This window comes from Piliocolobus tephrosceles, chromosome 13 (genome assembly GCF_002776525.5).
Source record: "Piliocolobus tephrosceles isolate RC106 chromosome 13, ASM277652v3, whole genome shotgun sequence".
In the NCBI taxonomy this organism is placed as follows: domain Eukaryota; kingdom Metazoa; phylum Chordata; class Mammalia; order Primates; family Cercopithecidae; genus Piliocolobus; species Piliocolobus tephrosceles.
In genome coordinates this window covers 78,240,824-78,258,054 of record NC_045446.1, presented here as the reverse complement: position 1 = coordinate 78,258,054, position 17,231 = coordinate 78,240,824, and the positions used below count along the sequence as shown (strand labels likewise).

Here is a 17,231-nt window from a genome sequence, read left to right as displayed (position 1 = left end):
CATTGTCATGGCATTCTTTTTTTTTTTTTTTCCAGAGTCTCACTGTGTTGCCCAAGCTGGAGTGCAGTGGAGCAATCTCGGCTCACTGCAACCTCCGCCTCCTGGGTTTAAATCATTCTCTTGCCTCAGCCTCCCAAGTAGCTGGGATCACAGGCATGAGCCACCATGCCCAACCAATTTTTGTATTTTTAGTTGAGACAGAGTTTCGCCATGTTGACCAGGCTGGTCTCAAACTCCTGACCTCAGGAGTTCCTCACTCTGCCCACCTCGGCCTCCCAAAGTGCTGAGATTACAGATGCGAGCCACCACACCTGGTCTGTCATGGCATTCTTAAACTGTCTAGTGCTGGTGGGAGTGTAGCAGTGAGGAAGACCAAAGGTCACTCTCATCACCCTCTTGGTGTTGGTGTGTTTTAGCTGGCTTCTTTGCTGCAACCTGTTCTATCAGCAAGGTCTTTATGACCTATATCTTGTGCTGACCTCCTATCTCATTCTGTGACTTAGAATGCCTTAACTGTCTGGGAATGCAGCCCAGTAGGTCTCAACCTCATCTTACCCAGTTCCTATTCAGATGGAGTTGCTCTGGTTCAAATACCTTTGACAACAACATTAAGCCTCAGTTTTCACATTGTTTTTGTTTTGTTTGTGTGTGCAATGATGGGCAAATCTCCACCTTATGGGATGGTAGAAAAAAGGAACTTAATATTGAAATGACTGTTTTGTGCCAGATAATTGCTTTAAACTGTATCAGCATCTTATTTAGTCCTGTTGATGACATGGATGTTATCTTCATAACAGCTGCCATTTTATTAAGGACTTACCAGAAAAAGGCACTGTTCTGAGCACTTGTTACCCATCATTACATTGAATTGTCATAACAACCTTTGAGGTAAGCATGATTATAACCACTTAAATAGAAGTTAACTGTAGTTTCATATTGTTAGGTTCCTTGCCAAATGTTACACAGATAGTAAGTGATAAAATCACATGCCCTGAAATTACATTGCACTGCCAAACTTAAATTTCTTTTTTATCCTTTATATTCTTAGGTTTAAACAAGACAACTAGTTAACACATACTGGATTTTGTCCACAGTTCCTGGCTCATAACTCCCATAGGCCTTGTTACTGTCTTTTAATGTTGGGGCACATTAGGCCTCAGAAAACAGAATCTCTCTCTCTCTCTTCTTCTGCCCTTCTCTCACCTGCCCAGGGCAGCACTCTCATCTTCCCTTGCCTTTCTGATCTTGGGTCATAGGACTTTCATTTCCAAAGATGTCCTGTGTCATACCCTAAAGGAAAGAACGCTGTTGAGAGAGGCTAAGAAGAATCTCAACAGACAGATCTGGCTGTGTTTACATCATACCCTTTTTGTCCAATTACATCTCTACATGGTTGTTGATTGTGCCTATTCAGTGTAGTCTCCATATAAGGCTCACAAAGACAGGGTGCAGAGAGTTTCCAGATAACTGAACACGTGGAAGTTCCTGGAGGGTGCTGTGCTCAGGGAGGGCATGGAAGCTGTGTGCCCCTTCCCCCATACCTTGCCCTACTCATTTCTTCATCTGTTTCATTTGTAGTATATTTTATAATAAACCAATAAACATTAGTTAGTATTTCTCTGCGTTCTGTGAGCCACTCTAGCAAAGTAATTGAACCCAAGAAGGGTGTCATAGCATCCCCACATTATAGCTGGTTGGTCAGAAGCACAGGTAAACAACCTAGGGCTTTCAATTGGCATTGGAAGTAGGGGGCTGTTTTGTGGGACGGAGCCCTCAACCTGTGAGATCTGATGCCATCTCCAGGTACACAGTGTCAAAACTGGATTGGGGGACACCCAGCTAGTAGCCACTGTGAAAATAGTTGCTTGCTTGATGTGTGGGGAGAAACCCACATGCATTTGATCACAGAAGTCTTTTGTGTTGACAGTTGATAGTGTTCAGTGAGAGATTAAAAAAAAAAACTGAGTTTCTTCTTCAACGTACTCTCTCAATGTGAAACCACAGAAACTATTTCTATTCAAAGATGGAAATAGTTTGCATCTTAGTTTTTATTTATATATCTTAGAAGAAGTGTCCAAGCTTTGTTTTTCCTCTCACCCCATATATAAAGTTACCTATATATGGGTATAGATTTTTGTGATCCTTGATTATTTAGACTTTGTCCAGGTTGTATGTTTTATAGCATTACTGTAACTTCTTTCTATTTGTTATAGTAATTTTTGTATGCATTATTTCTCTTAACATTGTCTTCCATATTGTTAATGACCATCTCATATTTATCTCTGTATCATGTATATCTTCAACCAATGTGACTGGTTTAGGAGAAAAAAAAATAGTGAACAATTAACTAGCGTTTCTCTAGTGTATACAATTGTCAGGGTTACAGTTGCTATTCTTGAAGAAATCAGTGTTGTTTTTCTCTTTGTTTCATCTCAGTTCCATTTTGTCATGTATTCTTAACCTGTGTTATATATAAGAGAAGTTGTGAGAGACAGGACCGCTTGTGGATAGATGCAGAGGGCATGAAGTAGCCCAGAAAGAATCTTTGCCATTGACTAAATTTTAGCCTAGTAAAAAACATCTGGTAACCACTGAAAAACTAGAACAGTTTGATACGACAATGCCCAGTTGAATAAGAAATTCAAGTAGTTTATAGTAACAAAAAATAATTTTTACCACATTGTGACTGTAGTGCCCTAACAAAACATTTGAAGGAGCAGAGAGAGAGAGGAAGTGAATTTTCGCTGGGGGCTGGTGAGGGGAGGCTACTTTATGAGCAGTTTTAAAAATTAGAAGTGAGGGGAAAACTCTTAGGGGAGTTTTAAGTGGTGAGTAACAGGCATTTGAGGTTACAGGAGCAGCAGCATAAAGACATAGAACGGAGAGGCCATTTGACAGTCTTCAGGAAACTCCGAGAAGTCGAATGTGTCTAACGCTGTGGTGTGTTTCTCTCTCTCTCTCTCTCTCTGTATGTGTGAAATCGCTAATATAGAGAAGCTGTTAGAACAATTTTCTCACTTGCCAAAAATGTCTGTTCATTCATGGGCCTAGGCAACTCCCCTTTGTGTGTCTTACAGCCCAACACTATCATATAAGGTGTGGTTCTATAATGAAACAGTTTTATCTGTTGTTTACGGAGCTAGTCAGCCTATGTTATGCTTATATTACTGGTTGAGGGTGTCCAGGTTCTTGGCGTTTTGAACAAAGAATTGGACAAAATGTACAAATGAAGCAAGGAAAGAATGAAGCAACAAAAGCAGAGATTTGTTGAAAATGAAAGCACACTCCACAGGATGGGAGTGGGCCTAAGTAAATGACTCAAGGCCCTCGTTACAGAATTTTCTGGGGTTTCAATACCCTCTAGAGGTTTTCCATTGGTTACCTGGTGTATGCCCTACGTAAGTGAAGAGGGTGGAGTATACTTACAAAGTCATTTACTCGGTATGGGCCCTGTGTTAATGGAGAGGATGTTACTCCTGGGAGTTGTGGCCTGTGTAAATGCAGAGGATGAAGTGAAGTTACAAAGCGGTTCACATTCCTGCCACTGCTGAAGTGTTGCCATTTTATTTAGTTCTAGGAAGTCAGCATGAACTGGCCTTATGTTCCCTGCCTCCAGACACTATTCTCCTGCCTCATATAGACCTTGTTTTTCCTTTGCCAACTTCACTTCTTTTACAGCCACCCCACTACCAATGTGTCTGTCTCCTAAGTCAAACATCAGTGATTCCTCTGTTTTTTCTAAACCCTTCTTATGTCTTCTACTTCTCATCTCTTTCTTGGTCAAAAATCTTTCAAAAGTGAGTAAGAATGCAGCTATTCAGGCAAACTAAAAATAACATCATAGTGATATACAAAACCAGTGTGATTTCACAAGGGAAAATTATCAATACTAGATACTGAAAAAGAAACAATGAATGAAAGCCATTTACATAACTCTGTTGTATAACTGACACATTGAATCACTCATAGAACAAGTGCTCTTTGGGTCTGAATCTAGATCCTAGCTAGTCTGGTAGCTGAAATCATAGAATTATAACAGAGTTTAAAAAATCATCCTCAAATGAAAGATTGTATGTTGATATCAAATGTGTATTTCCTTTCTAGGCCCAAACCTGCACCACTTACTGCTGAAATACAGCAAAAGATTTTGCATTTGCCAACATCTTGGGACTGGAGAAATGTTTACGGTATCAATTTTGTCAGTCCTGTTCGAAACCAAGGTAAAAAAGAATTCTAAGTTCTTTATTAATTTATTCTGAACTATTTATTGAACATTTGCTCTGTGATGGATTTTGGGGATACCTAGATGGAATGGGCATGATCCCCTTATTACAGAAATAGAAAATAGGTGGCCTATTAATTATTCTTTCCTTTTATATCCACAGCAGACTTTGGTAAAAAATTTTCTTTTCAACTGAGCTTAGCATCTCTTCAGTACTTTTCTCAGTATATTTTCCAGGTAGCTAGTGACAATCAGAGTGATATGTGAGACAAACTCATTTGCCCTCCCCTAGTAGGAAAGATTCTAGTAGAAGCAAAGAATTGTGTACCATTCTGCAAGTGGTTTGTTGGAATCTTTGTTTGCTATCTGTCTCTCTATTCCCCCACCCCCACTAATTTAGTCATTAATTACTACATGAACCCATAAAATAAATCCTTAAATTATTTTCCTGGTAGACTTTTTGAGCTGTGTAAGGACCTTTCAATTCACTTTACATTAAAATATGACATGTGATGATAAGTATTAACCCAGCTTCCTGAGTGATGGCGTGAGGGCAGAGCTCAGGTTCATGAAAATATTCCTGTCATTGAGTTTTACCAGTTATTTTCAGAAATTTGATAACATTTGATTTCATAACATGTCCTCTAACTGCACTTGATAGCAAATTATCTTTTTATCCTGAGTTTTAGCCCACAATGACTTGGAGAATCTATGCAATACTCAGGTTTATTACTTCTAAGCTCATTTTGAAGATAATACTACCCATGACTGATTTGTTACTATAAAATAGGTTTAGTATTTGCTATCTGGAAATATTCTGATTAGTGTCTCCTGGGAGGATTGTAAATTTAGAGTACCCAAAAATAAACTGTTGTTTCCCTTTTGTAAAATTTTAGTGATCATCAGTCTCTGCCATGTCTCATTTTCATCACTTGCCCTTCAGGCTCCCATCTCACTGAATTCTTGCAGTGTTCTGAATGTTGAGAGTACCAAGTAGGTCTTATAACAGCCAGTTATCAACATTTCTCTTCTTCATCAGACACCAAGGGTCTCATCTCTTTGCTTTTCTACCAGTTATTCTGGGCTCTTCAGCTCTAAAGAAAGTATAGGTCCTGAAATCTTTCCCTATCTTCTCAGTTTCCTGGGAAGGCTTCCTTGGAAAGTGGGATTGGAAATAAGATAAATTTGAAGATAATTGAGAAATGAATGCAAAGTGAAATTGAAGGGTCCATGTTAAGAGATTGCAAGTTACACTATCACCAACTAGATTTTTTATGTCTGTTTGAGAGGATTAATTAATAGTGCATATCATGTGTTGACTTGATCATTGAGGTCCTGGCACATGGTTAGCATTGCTATAATGTGAGCTACTGATATTATAGTGTTGCATCTGGTGTTGTTACCAGAACATCTAAAATGTGTTAGGGCCGGGCGCGGTGGCTCAAGCCTGTAATCCCAGCACTTTGGGAGGCCGAGACGGGCGGATCACGAGGTCAGGAGATCGAGACCATCCTGGCTAACACGGTGAAACCCCGTCTCTACTACAAATACAAAAAAAAAAAAAAAAACTAGCCGGGCGAGGTGGCAGGCGCCTGTAGTCCCAGCTACTCAGGAGGCTGAGGCGGGAGAATGGCGTGAACCCGGGAGGCGGAGCTTGCAGTGAGCTGAGATCTGGCCACTGCACTCCAGCCTGGGCGACAGAGCGAGACTCCGTCTCAAAAAAAAAAAAAAAAAAAAAAAAAAAAAAATGTGTTAGGATTTTTTTTAATGGCAGAGGAAATAAAGACTAATATGACATAGTCCTTGTCCTGGTGATTTACAGTTTAGCAAGACATACAAGCAAAACATTAAAATATGATAACTACTTTAATAAAGCATTTTTTAAGTTCACTGGTAACATAAGAGATGGTAGAAAAGTTGAGCAAACCCTTCCCAAAAGATATGATTAACAAGTTATATGAGATAATAATTCAGGTAAAGGAAATTAGACTTTCTAAAGCCAAATTATTTGACATTGGTTTTCATAGACCTTGGTAAAAGCTATTATTTTCTCCAGTGTTCTTTATTCTCTGACTGTTATAAATAAGATTTGTACAGAGAAATGGCAATTTCAAAATAGAGGACTTTGATGGATTAATTGCTTCTGAATTGATCCCTCATCTACAGTATCTTGAGAAAATAATGTACTTAGAGGTTCCTCTTTTGACTTTCTTTTGATATTCTATACTGTAAATTGGGGAAAAAAGTATTTTCTCTTCCTACTAATTGGGTTACTTGAAAATTCCCACCAACTTTGCCAATACCAGTGTTCTGTATAACCCAGATTTCAGAATTAGCTGCAATTAAGGGAATTCACAGCTTTTCTCTAGTCAGAGAGCAAATTGAAATTAAAGAAAAAAGAAATAGTGGGAGGACAAATGAGGTTTTACCTTTACACTTGGAAACAGATTTAAGAACAAGCCTTATAGCTAGATTTATTAATACTTTGAGGTATGAAGGGGAAGGGAAGCTTCGAAATAGGGCAGAATGGGCTTTCTGTGTTCTTCTCCCAGCTCTACTGTTTTTATTTATTATTATATTTTTAAGAGAGAAGGGAAGTGTCTCTCCTGGGTCACATTAACTAGGAAATACAGAGTGTTTTCATAATGCGTAAAGCCTAGTCCATTTAAGTCTTGTTTCAAAATGCTGTTTATACTATTTGAGCAGGAAGGCAGAGACCTTAAACTGCTCCACCCAATTCATTTTACACAAAAGATTAAAAAAAAAAAAAAGTTTCAAAAGATCAAGCGCACAGTGTTGCACAACCAATGAGAGGCAAAATAAGAGAAGAGGGAAAAAAAAGAAAAAAAAAGAATCCTGACTCCTGAGTCCTAGTGCAGCACGTTCTTCACTGGTGGAAGGTACTGCTGAATATAGTTATACCATAAGAAAATAACACTATCTATTTGAGATTGTAGAAATTTGATTACTGCAGAGCTCTGGCTGGGCTAGAGTCACTTCTTATTCTTTATTGCATTGCAGTATTCTTAAGAGATAAATGGCTCTTTTAGAATCAGATTGGCCTTGGCTGTTGAAATGAGGCATTAATTCCCTTGGTAGCTGACACATTCTTACAAGTCAGGGGCCTGATGAAGGTTATCTTTTTCCCTTGTTCCTGTGATTGCTCTGTAAATAGAACACATTCGGAGCCCTTGAATGCACTTGTGGCCTGTCCCTCCCACAGTGATCGATGGTTAGATAATGAGAATTTAATGACCAGTACTGAGAGAGATTATTTCCATGGCTGCTATGGGCCGAGAAAGCTGGACGGTCAGAAAGGTACCCTTTCCAGACTGTCCTGGGATGTGTTATTTCTTTGACATTGGTTTCCTTTCATGAGGCGCCAAGGTGTATTTGTAAGTTGTCCAGTGTTGCACAACTAATGAGGGGCAAAACAAGAAAGCAGGAAAAAAAAACAAACAAGAATCCTCACTCCTAGTTCAGTGTGTTCTTCACTGTTGGAAGGTACTGCTGAACATAGTTATATGTTCAGTGTGCAATGTACAATGTTGACATTCTATCATTTGAAGGATGGGTCCTATAGATAGTATCATCTGCATGGTTTTGAAAACAAAAGATATAAGCTAATTTTGCTCTGTCTAGTGACTACGAGACAGGGAGAGAAAATCTGAACATTGGTTAAAATAGACATGGATCCATAAATTGAAAAGGACACTAATCCTGCCTTAGGAGACAGTAAGGCACTTGTCCCTGCTATCTATTAGCTGTGTGTCCTTGGACAGCTCATTGCTTCTTTCTGAGCCACCTTTTCATGTTATCAAGTGAGCAGATTGTACACTAGATGAATTCACAGGGCCTTCTTCCAAGTGCTTTTCTAATCTTCATAATTTAGATAATCTCTCAGTAGGAAAACAGTGTATAATATGGTCAATCTGAGATTTTTAGGGGGAGAATTTTAGGGAACATCAGAAATGGCAGTAGTTAAAAGGAAACAGGGCTCAGGCTGACTTCTGTTTATAACTTCACGTGGTAGAAGGGATGAGCGTTTTCTCTGGAGCTTTTTGTATTAGGTCACTAATCCCAAAGGCCCCACCTCCTAAGACCATCACTTTGGGGATTGGGGTTTTAACATGATTTTGGAGGGACATAAACCTTCATCTCATTGCATTAGAGGTATTTGAAAGCTCAGCTCACATGTATTCCTCCACAGTTTTCTCCCAACCTGATGGCTTTTAATGTTGCAGACATAAATCCTTTCATCATTATCAAGAATATTGCCAAAAACTTCTCAGAAACTGTGAGGGGATTTTTTAGTTTCTAAAATATTCTCAAAGAAAATCCCATGTACTAATGTTTGCCTTTTGATGAAAAAGGATGAAATCTTAATGATTGCCTTAATAAGCTCAACAATGCTTGTTAGTTGAGTCTTCTTATTGTGCTGATTCTTATAAACAACAACATTCAGTATAAACATTAACGTATGTGATTCACTAAGGTTTCTGTATGATTTTCTGTGAGGCTTCAGATGGCTCCTGGATTATATATCTTTTTTTCATCTCCAGCATCCTGTGGCAGCTGCTACTCATTTGCTTCTGTGGGTATGCTAGAAGCGAGAATCCGTATACTAACCAACAATTCTCAGACCCCAATCCTGAGCCCTCAGGAGGTCGTGTCTTGCAGCCAGTATGCTCAAGGTAAGTGTTGCATTTCAGATACCATTTATGAGCTATTTACCTGTGTGGAGCTGGCTGTTGTTGGCAAAGGCAAAAGGATGGTGCAGTAAAGAGAGCACAGTGTCTGTGGTCAGAAAACCCGGGTGCAAGTCTGGCCCTATAACTTATTAATGGATGGTTTCTCATGGAATTCACTGTACCATCTACCAAAATGTCAATAGTTACTATATATTGAGTGAGCTCTGCCTCTTACATATATTGCCTAACAATGCTCAAAACTCTGAGTAGTAGTAAGTATAATCCCTATTTATGGACGGGGAACAGGAACAAAGAAATTTTTCTAATAATTTGAAGGTCTCACAGCCTTTAGCATTGGAGTTTCACTTCTAATTATCGTCTCCAAAACCTAACTTTTTTTAAAATCATACTAACACTGGTTTCCCTCTGGGAGAATTTTAAAATTCTGTACTTAGGGCTGGGCACAGTGGCTCATGCCTATAACCCCAGCACTTTGGGAGACTGAGATGGGTGAATCTCTTGAGTCCTGGAGTTTGAGACCAGCCTGGGCAACATGGCAAAACCCCGTCTGTATTAAAAATACAGAAAGTTAGCTGGGCTTGGTAGCATATGCTTGAGAATCACTTGAGCCCGGGAGATCAAGGCTGCAGTAAGCTGATATCATGCCACTGCACTCCAGCCTGGGCAATCGGAGTGAGGCCCTGTTATGAAAACAACAACAACAACAACAAAATCTGTACTTAGGCTTTCAGATCAGGCTGTATATGATGTATGTCAAAAACACAGCTATAATTGATTGAGGGAGAAACATTACCATTTTAAAGATTTATGCTGTCAAGCCCAAATTTGGCCACTAGGAATTTCCCAGCTCACCACTGAAACTGCTGATGAGTGATTATTTGCCAGTGAGCCTTTCATTCTTTCTAAAATACGTAATACTAGTTGTGACTTGTAGGCTATAGGGGCTATAGTATATAAGACAATCTTTATCCTCGTGAAACTTACAGTTAAGTGAGAGATAGAAATTAAATAATTATAACAGTGTGAAGAACAGTGAAGAAAAAGTACAGAGTTATGGATATATATAATAGGGTCAGGACCGCGGGAGGAAGGTAAGAAAGACATTTCAGCAAGAGGTTGTCAGGGAAAAGACTTGCTTGAGAAAGAGCTGAGGTGTGGGGTCTGGCTGCTTAGCAATGACCATAATACATAACTTTTGCTATTTTTACATGAAGTAACTAATTTAACCCTATGAGGAAAGTACTACTACCATCTAGATTTTACAGGTAAGTAAGCAAAGATACAGAGAAGTTATACTCTTCACACAGCTTTGGCTTTAAACCTATGTAGGCTTCAGAGCCTCCCCACTTAACCACTTTGCCATTGCTACACCCATGTTAGGTGCTAAGTAGATATCTGTTAAGTAGAAGGGGGATGAAAGGATAGTTAGCTAGCTGGAAAATGGATGGATGAATGAAATGACGCTTAAGCTAAGAACAACTTTCGGGGTAACATGCAAAGAATAATGGAGCAAAAAAGAAAAACATAGAAAATGGGATAATCCTTTTTCTACTAAGGGGTAACCATGTGTGTTGTTCATCTTCAGGCTGTGAAGGCGGCTTCCCATACCTCATTGCAGGAAAGTACGCCCAAGATTTTGGGCTGGTGGAAGAAGCTTGCTTCCCTTACACAGGCACTGATTCTCCATGCAAAATGAAGGAAGACTGCTTTCGTTATTATTCCTCTGAGTACCACTATGTGGGAGGTTTCTATGGAGGCTGCAATGAAGCCCTGATGAAGCTTGAGTTGGTCTATCATGGGCCCTTGGCAGTTGCTTTTGAAGTCTATGATGACTTCCTCCACTACCAAAATGGGATCTACCACCACACTGGTCTACGAGACCCTTTCAACCCCTTTGAGCTGACTAATCACGCTGTTCTGCTTGTGGGCTATGGCACTGACTCAGCCTCTGGGATGGATTACTGGATTGTTAAAAATAGCTGGGGCACCAGCTGGGGTGAAGATGGCTACTTCCGGATCCGCAGAGGAACGGATGAGTGTGCAATTGAGAGCATAGCAGTGGCAGCCACACCAATTCCTAAATTGTAGGGTATGTCTCCCAGTATTTCATAATGATCTGCACCAGTTGTAAAAGGGAATTGATATATTCACAGACTGGAGACTTTCAGCAGCAATTTCAGAAGCTTACAAATAGATTCCTATGAAGATTTTTGTCTTTAGAATTAAAACTGCCCTCACTTTTAATATACCTTTCAACCACCCACTGGCCACTTTTTTCTAAGTATTCAATTAAGTGGGAATATTCTGGAAGATGGTCAGCTATGAAGTAATAGAGTTTGTTTAATCATTTGTATTTCAAACAGATGCTATATTTTTTAAAATCAATGTGAAAACATAGACTTATTTTTTAATTGTACCAATCACAAGAAAATGTCAATAATTATCAAAACTTTCAAAATAAATGCTCATGTTTTTAAAATAAAGTTTTAAAAATAACTGCATTATAGAGTTTATGTTTACTTCAGTTAATTTTTATCATTGACTCAGTAAGATTCACTTATGTTACCTATGTAAGCACTTATTTAAGAAGAAAAAGCGTTTGAAGATATTTCAATTAAAAACAAAAGTATGAACCTTTATGACAGGGGATATACTCAGATAATGCCTAGTGAATCCTAAGATTATCCTTGGATATTTGATGAGTCAGAGACCTCAGAGAAAAAAATAAGAGTTTTGACAAAATCTGGATATTGGTGAAATTATTCTATGATGTGTATCTTGTATTTGGGAGTATTGGTTAGTTTTCAGTAGGTGAGCAATAATAGCTTAATGAGTGAAATACTAGCAGCTTAGATTTAAATAGATTTTTGGAATCTCCCAGAGATATTTCACAGTGGATATGAAACCTCTATGCTAAGTAACATATGCCTTCTCCTAGAAATTATGTGACAGGAGAATAAGGCAGTCAGAGCTCTGAAACATGAACATGGTCCACAGCCTTATCAAGCTGGAAAGGACCATAAAGATCATGTAATTTAACTTCTTTGTACAGAGACTCAACTTAGAGGGCAAGTGATGTATCTAAGGTCACATAGCTGGCAAGTGATGGAGTCATGCTTCAAACCTAGATCTTCGAAACCGAGTTCTCCTTGAGTACCTTCAAGCACTGAATCTCAGCATTTCCCACCAGAGTGTCTGCAATCACCAGGGATACTAGCTGCATACTTGGAAATTTCACCTTACCATTCTGAGTTTCAGAGTTTTTTGCGAAACCCATGTATTTTCTGCATTAAAGTTCACTACAATGATGTTTTTACCTTCCTTGAACTCCAGTAGGGCTCCAGGAGTATGCACCATTTAAAGTTTGGCTTCCTGGACCTCCTGGCATGCTGCCACATACCTTTTATCTTTTCACCACATGGTGGCACAGAAACAGCACTGGAAGGCACAGCCAGGGTTGGAATCATTGGAAGCCTCCAAGGAGATGAGATACAGTTTCTTTTTATTGTTACTGATTGAATGTAATTTCCATCCTATTTTGTGCCCAGCCTCACTGTTATGTGAACATATAAACAGATTTTTAAATCAAGCGTAAATATTTTTTTTCACTAAAATTCATGAAGTTCATCTGTCAGTTTAACAAACACAATTCTATTTAACATGTAAGCATGAATTTATTCTCTAGTTTTCCAGTTGGACAGCAGTCGGCTGACACATGGGAACAACTCATCATGATGTAGAGTGCCTGTGATTTTGCACTATTTTATGAGGGCCCTGACTGGCTCTTAAGCAAATAAATTCATTGCTGGTGTCATTCATTAAATACTTTAGGAAATATCAAATGGCTAAGTACTGGTGTGAACCTAATTGTCATGGAAGTCAGATCACACAACATGTTTACTTGAAGACAAGCAATGATTTGAAGAGGCCCTAAATTTTCAGAGATTATGAGAGGGATTGCCCAGAATAAGAACTTAAGATAGACTACATTTCAACTTGGATTTATGTCCTGTCGAAGTCTGCTTTTCATGTTTCTCTATGACAGAAAGATCATTTATATCATCCATGTTGCAGATTTCACCAAATACAGAGACTAAATGGAACATTAGGGTTCCACAAACCATGCGATTAGACTATTAAGCTGTACAGAAAGCAGTTGGTGTCAGTATCTGGAACTTTCTGTTGAACACAGAGTCTTTTAACAAATGGAACTCTAGAAAAAAAAATGAGATGGGAACTCTGGCTAACCTCCCCAAAGACATTCCCAGAAAATCTACAAGGATTGTCTACATGGATGATGCCACAGGTCACAAAGAAGAAAAATAATATTTAGCCGGGCAGTCTTACACAAGCATAATATTGACTCTGGAGCCATAGTGCCTGGATAAGAGTTCTGGCTCTGTATCTTATTAGCCAGGAAACCTTACGCAGTTTCCTTATCCTACCTGTTTTCTTTTCTTTTGTTTTCTTTTCTTTTCTTCTCTTTTCTTTCCTTTCCTTCTTTCCTTCCTTCCTTCTTCCTTTCCTTCCTTCTTCCTTTCCTTTCCTTTTCCTTCCTTCCTTCTCCTTCCTTCCCTTCCTTCTTCTCTTCTCTTCTCTGTAAAAACAGAGAAAATGGTGTAGATATCTCTCACTGTCTGAATTTTTGACTTTTTTTTTTTTTGATTCATGCTCACTGCAGCCTCAACCTCTTGGGCTCAAGTCATCCTCCCACCTCAGCCTCCCGTGTACCTGGGGACTACAGGTGCATGCCGCCATAACTGGCTAATGAATTTGTCCTCTCTAAACCATTGCTATTGCAACAAAGGAACCAAATACTATTTGTATTTGTGTTTTTAACAGCATTGCTTGCTATCTAAGCTCAGGCCCTTCATCATTCCAAATGGAGGTGCTAAAGATAATTAAAGACAATGCAGTTTCCTTGATCATACAAACTTGCTCACAGAACTCAGGAACTGAATAGATTTGGATAGTAAGGAATATGTATACATACTTTATAGAGTTCTCTGAGGGTTAAATGCTTTATATATATGCAAAGTATGTAGAACAGTGTTTGGCATGTGGTAAGAAGTAAATAAATATTAGTATTTTTCTGAACTCAAATTGTAAAATAATATTTTGCTATGAGGAAGCAGCTAAGATGTATTCTATAAATAAGCTCTACAACGAGAGCATAGAGGAGGGCTTATGAGGGTTTTTTGTTTGTTTTTTGTTTTGTTTTTTAAGGGAGAAAATAACCTACGGAGGAACACTAGCACAAGGAAACCCACAGAGAAAAGCAAAAAGCTTTATGAATTAGGCATATGGTTTAAATTTCATTTTTACTATACAGTTTTTGCATCCCTCACCCCTACCATTCTTGTGTTGCTGCCTGCGGGAAGAGAACAAGTCTGAGAGGTGATGGAGTTTGAGAGACTACCACAGGAGTGAGTAACAGGACCCAGCCAGGGAAAAGACAGTGCAATTTTGAAGTGAAAAAGACTGAAGGTAATGTAAGGTCATAATTTGATTTTCATATTCAGGTTCTAAAAGCATGAAGATAAAGTAAGCATAACAGATTTACATCACATTAATGCTGGAAGGTTATCTAGTCTACCTCTGTTGCTAAAAATGGGCCTTGAGAGGTAACGTGCCTGAGCTTCCAGCTAATAAAGATAAATCTATGCTCCAATATGTCCAGAACTTTCTACTGTACCTGCTGCCTTCCAATTAAGAAAAATGGCAAAATAATGTATCCATTCTTAAATGTTGTGAGACCAATAACCTCACCTTGTTCTTTAAAATAATTTCCAAGGTGTGTACTACCTCCCAGAAATCTCACTCTCATTTCTTTGGGGCAGGTACTCCAAGTGCCAATCCATGAGTGGTGGTTTGGAAGGTTTAATATAACAGTTTTCTTCTAAATATAGTGATGTTAATATATTTATATCTCTTAACTCTAATTAAGGTTTATTTTTGGTTTAAAGCTAAGTAGAATCTTCCTGACCAAGTTTGGGGAGCTTTAGATACATCAGAATCTTCTTTGATGGGAAGCACATGGACTTAAAATTATGTGTTGGTAGTGGGTGAGTCACTGGGCCTCATGAAATATTAACTGTAAAGTATTGACCTCATTGAATTTTAGTTCCGATTAAAAGTACAAATTTGCGTGAAATTGCCTGGGACATAAAATAATCGGAACTTCAGCAGACTTTCTGGTCATGCCATACTATGTCTTCCTAGTAATAACAAACTAGAATTTCAGGAGATAAACTAACTCAGGAAGAAAATGCAACACACGCCTTTTGTGTTTGTGCGTTTTCCTTTTTCCTTTGAGAAGTCCATTTTTCAATATCCCTTTTCTTTAAATCTCTTTTAAGAGTTAGTAGAAGAAATTTAACCTCTTCTTTTCCAACTTTGAGGATGTGATGCTGATGTAATACTTTGATTTTGAACTTTATGTTCTTAAAGACAGTTTGTCCTCTTGAAATTCAAGTCTGTAGGTGATCAAATGCGGAAAGAATGTGATAAACTTCAGACTCCTCAAGTTGAGAAAAAATAGCAGACATTTTCTTCCTCTAATGCAAAAGGTCTTAAAGAGATTGAAATCCTAGCAATCAACTGAAAGAAATAAGTTAGAGAAATAGCTTTCCCCCCAGGAAATGAGGGAAATGCCATAAAGCTAAGGGTTGTGCATTAAAGTAATCATTGAGATGATTTTTTTTCTGTAATGTATTTTCTGGACCTTCAAAAGTATTGAATAGTTTCACTGTAGTTTGAGATAAATGACAGAAAAGTGCTTTCAGTATCAGATTTTTATACCTCATTCTCTCTTTTTGGGGGCTTCTGAAGAACTAAAAGTCTGCTTTTCCTTTAGATTGACTATTTCTATGCCACTGTAAGAAATGGGCACTATTCTCAAGAGATGGCAGATGCAATCCTAGTTTGGCAGGCTAAAATTCAGTTGGGTGAAAAGGATAAGCCTATGGAAAGAAAGTAAACAAAATAGTATTGTGCCACTTGAGAACCCAGAAGTAAATTCATATATTTTCAGCCAACTGACAAAGGTACCAAAAACATACACTAGGAAAAGAACACCCTCTTCAATAAATGGTGCTGGGGAAACTGGATATCCATGTGGAGGAGAATGAAACTAGATCCTTATGACTCACCGTATACAAAAACCCAACATGAATTAAAGACTTAAATGTAAGACCTGAAACTATACAAATACTAGAAGAAAACATAGGAAATGCCCAAGAACTTTAACTTAGGCAAAGATTTTATGGCTATTATTTCAAAAGCATAGGCACACAAAAACAAAATGTATACAAATGGAGGTACAGTAAACTACAAAGCTTCTGCACAGCAAAGGTAACAACCAACAAAGGGAAGAGACAACCTGTAGAATGTGAGAAAATATTGGCAAATAATTCATTCGACAAGGGACTAATATCTGGAATGTAAAAGGAGCTCAGACAACTCACCAACAAAAAACGAAAACAAATATACAAAAAAACCCAAACAATCTCATTAAAATGTGAGCAAAGGATCTGAACAGACGTTTCTCAAAAGAAGACATACAAATGGCTACCAGATACATGAAGAAATGCTCAACATCACTAATGATTAGGGAAATGACAATCAGCAGTAATCCCCACCCAACAGAACCTACTGACATGACTCTAAAAGGTATAAAATGTATTAAATACGTAGCCATAATTTGTAAGGATAGAATGTCTTAATGAACCAGAAATTGTGATAAACCCTTATAAGAAAAAGTGAGGGGACCAAATGGGAAGTATTGTGATAACTGAAGGCCCAAGCATGTGGGGGAAATTCTGCCATAGAAGATGAGACCATTCAACTCACCAAATAGTTCATCAAAATAAGGATAAGAAGGAAAGAGGTAGATTGTAACATCTTTACTTAAAGCATTGGTCCTTCATGCCTGCTGGGTCATGAGCCGCTTTGAAACTGATGAAAACTATGGATCCTTTCCCCAGAAAAGTGCAGTTATTCATTCCGTATTTGCATAAAATTCCAGCAGTCTCATGAAAATGTATAATCCCGAGTACTAGCATAAACTTTTGTGTGTATGCGTGCCTCTTCCCCTAGCCAGTAGCCATTTCAAAATGCTGATATTGTTACTATTTAAATTTTTCTTCCAATTATAGGCTGGGAGGAACCATTGAAAAGTCTTGGCAGGTGAGATTCAGGTGGCTAGACCAGTTAGATAACTCAGCTTTGAGCCATAATCTCACTCGGGGTCAGACCCTGTTGGGAAACTGAACTCTCCATTTGTTCCCTGAGCATTA

At 38.4% G+C, this 17,231-nt stretch overlaps 1 protein-coding gene across 1 annotated transcript in view; it reads left to right on the top strand.

Annotated features, from left to right (window-relative positions):
* Window positions 1-11,435, top strand: part of CTSC (cathepsin C) — a 40,815-nt gene extending 29,380 nt beyond the window's left edge. The window contains exons 5-7 of the mRNA XM_023209219.1: window positions 4,105-4,220; window positions 8,785-8,916; window positions 10,520-11,435. Of these exons, the coding sequence (XP_023064987.1) occupies window positions 4,105-4,220; window positions 8,785-8,916; window positions 10,520-11,022 (751 nt within the window). The 3' untranslated portion in view covers window positions 11,023-11,435. The remainder of the gene's footprint in view (window positions 1-4,104; window positions 4,221-8,784; window positions 8,917-10,519) is intronic.
* Window positions 11,436-17,231: the final 5,796 nt, after the last annotated feature.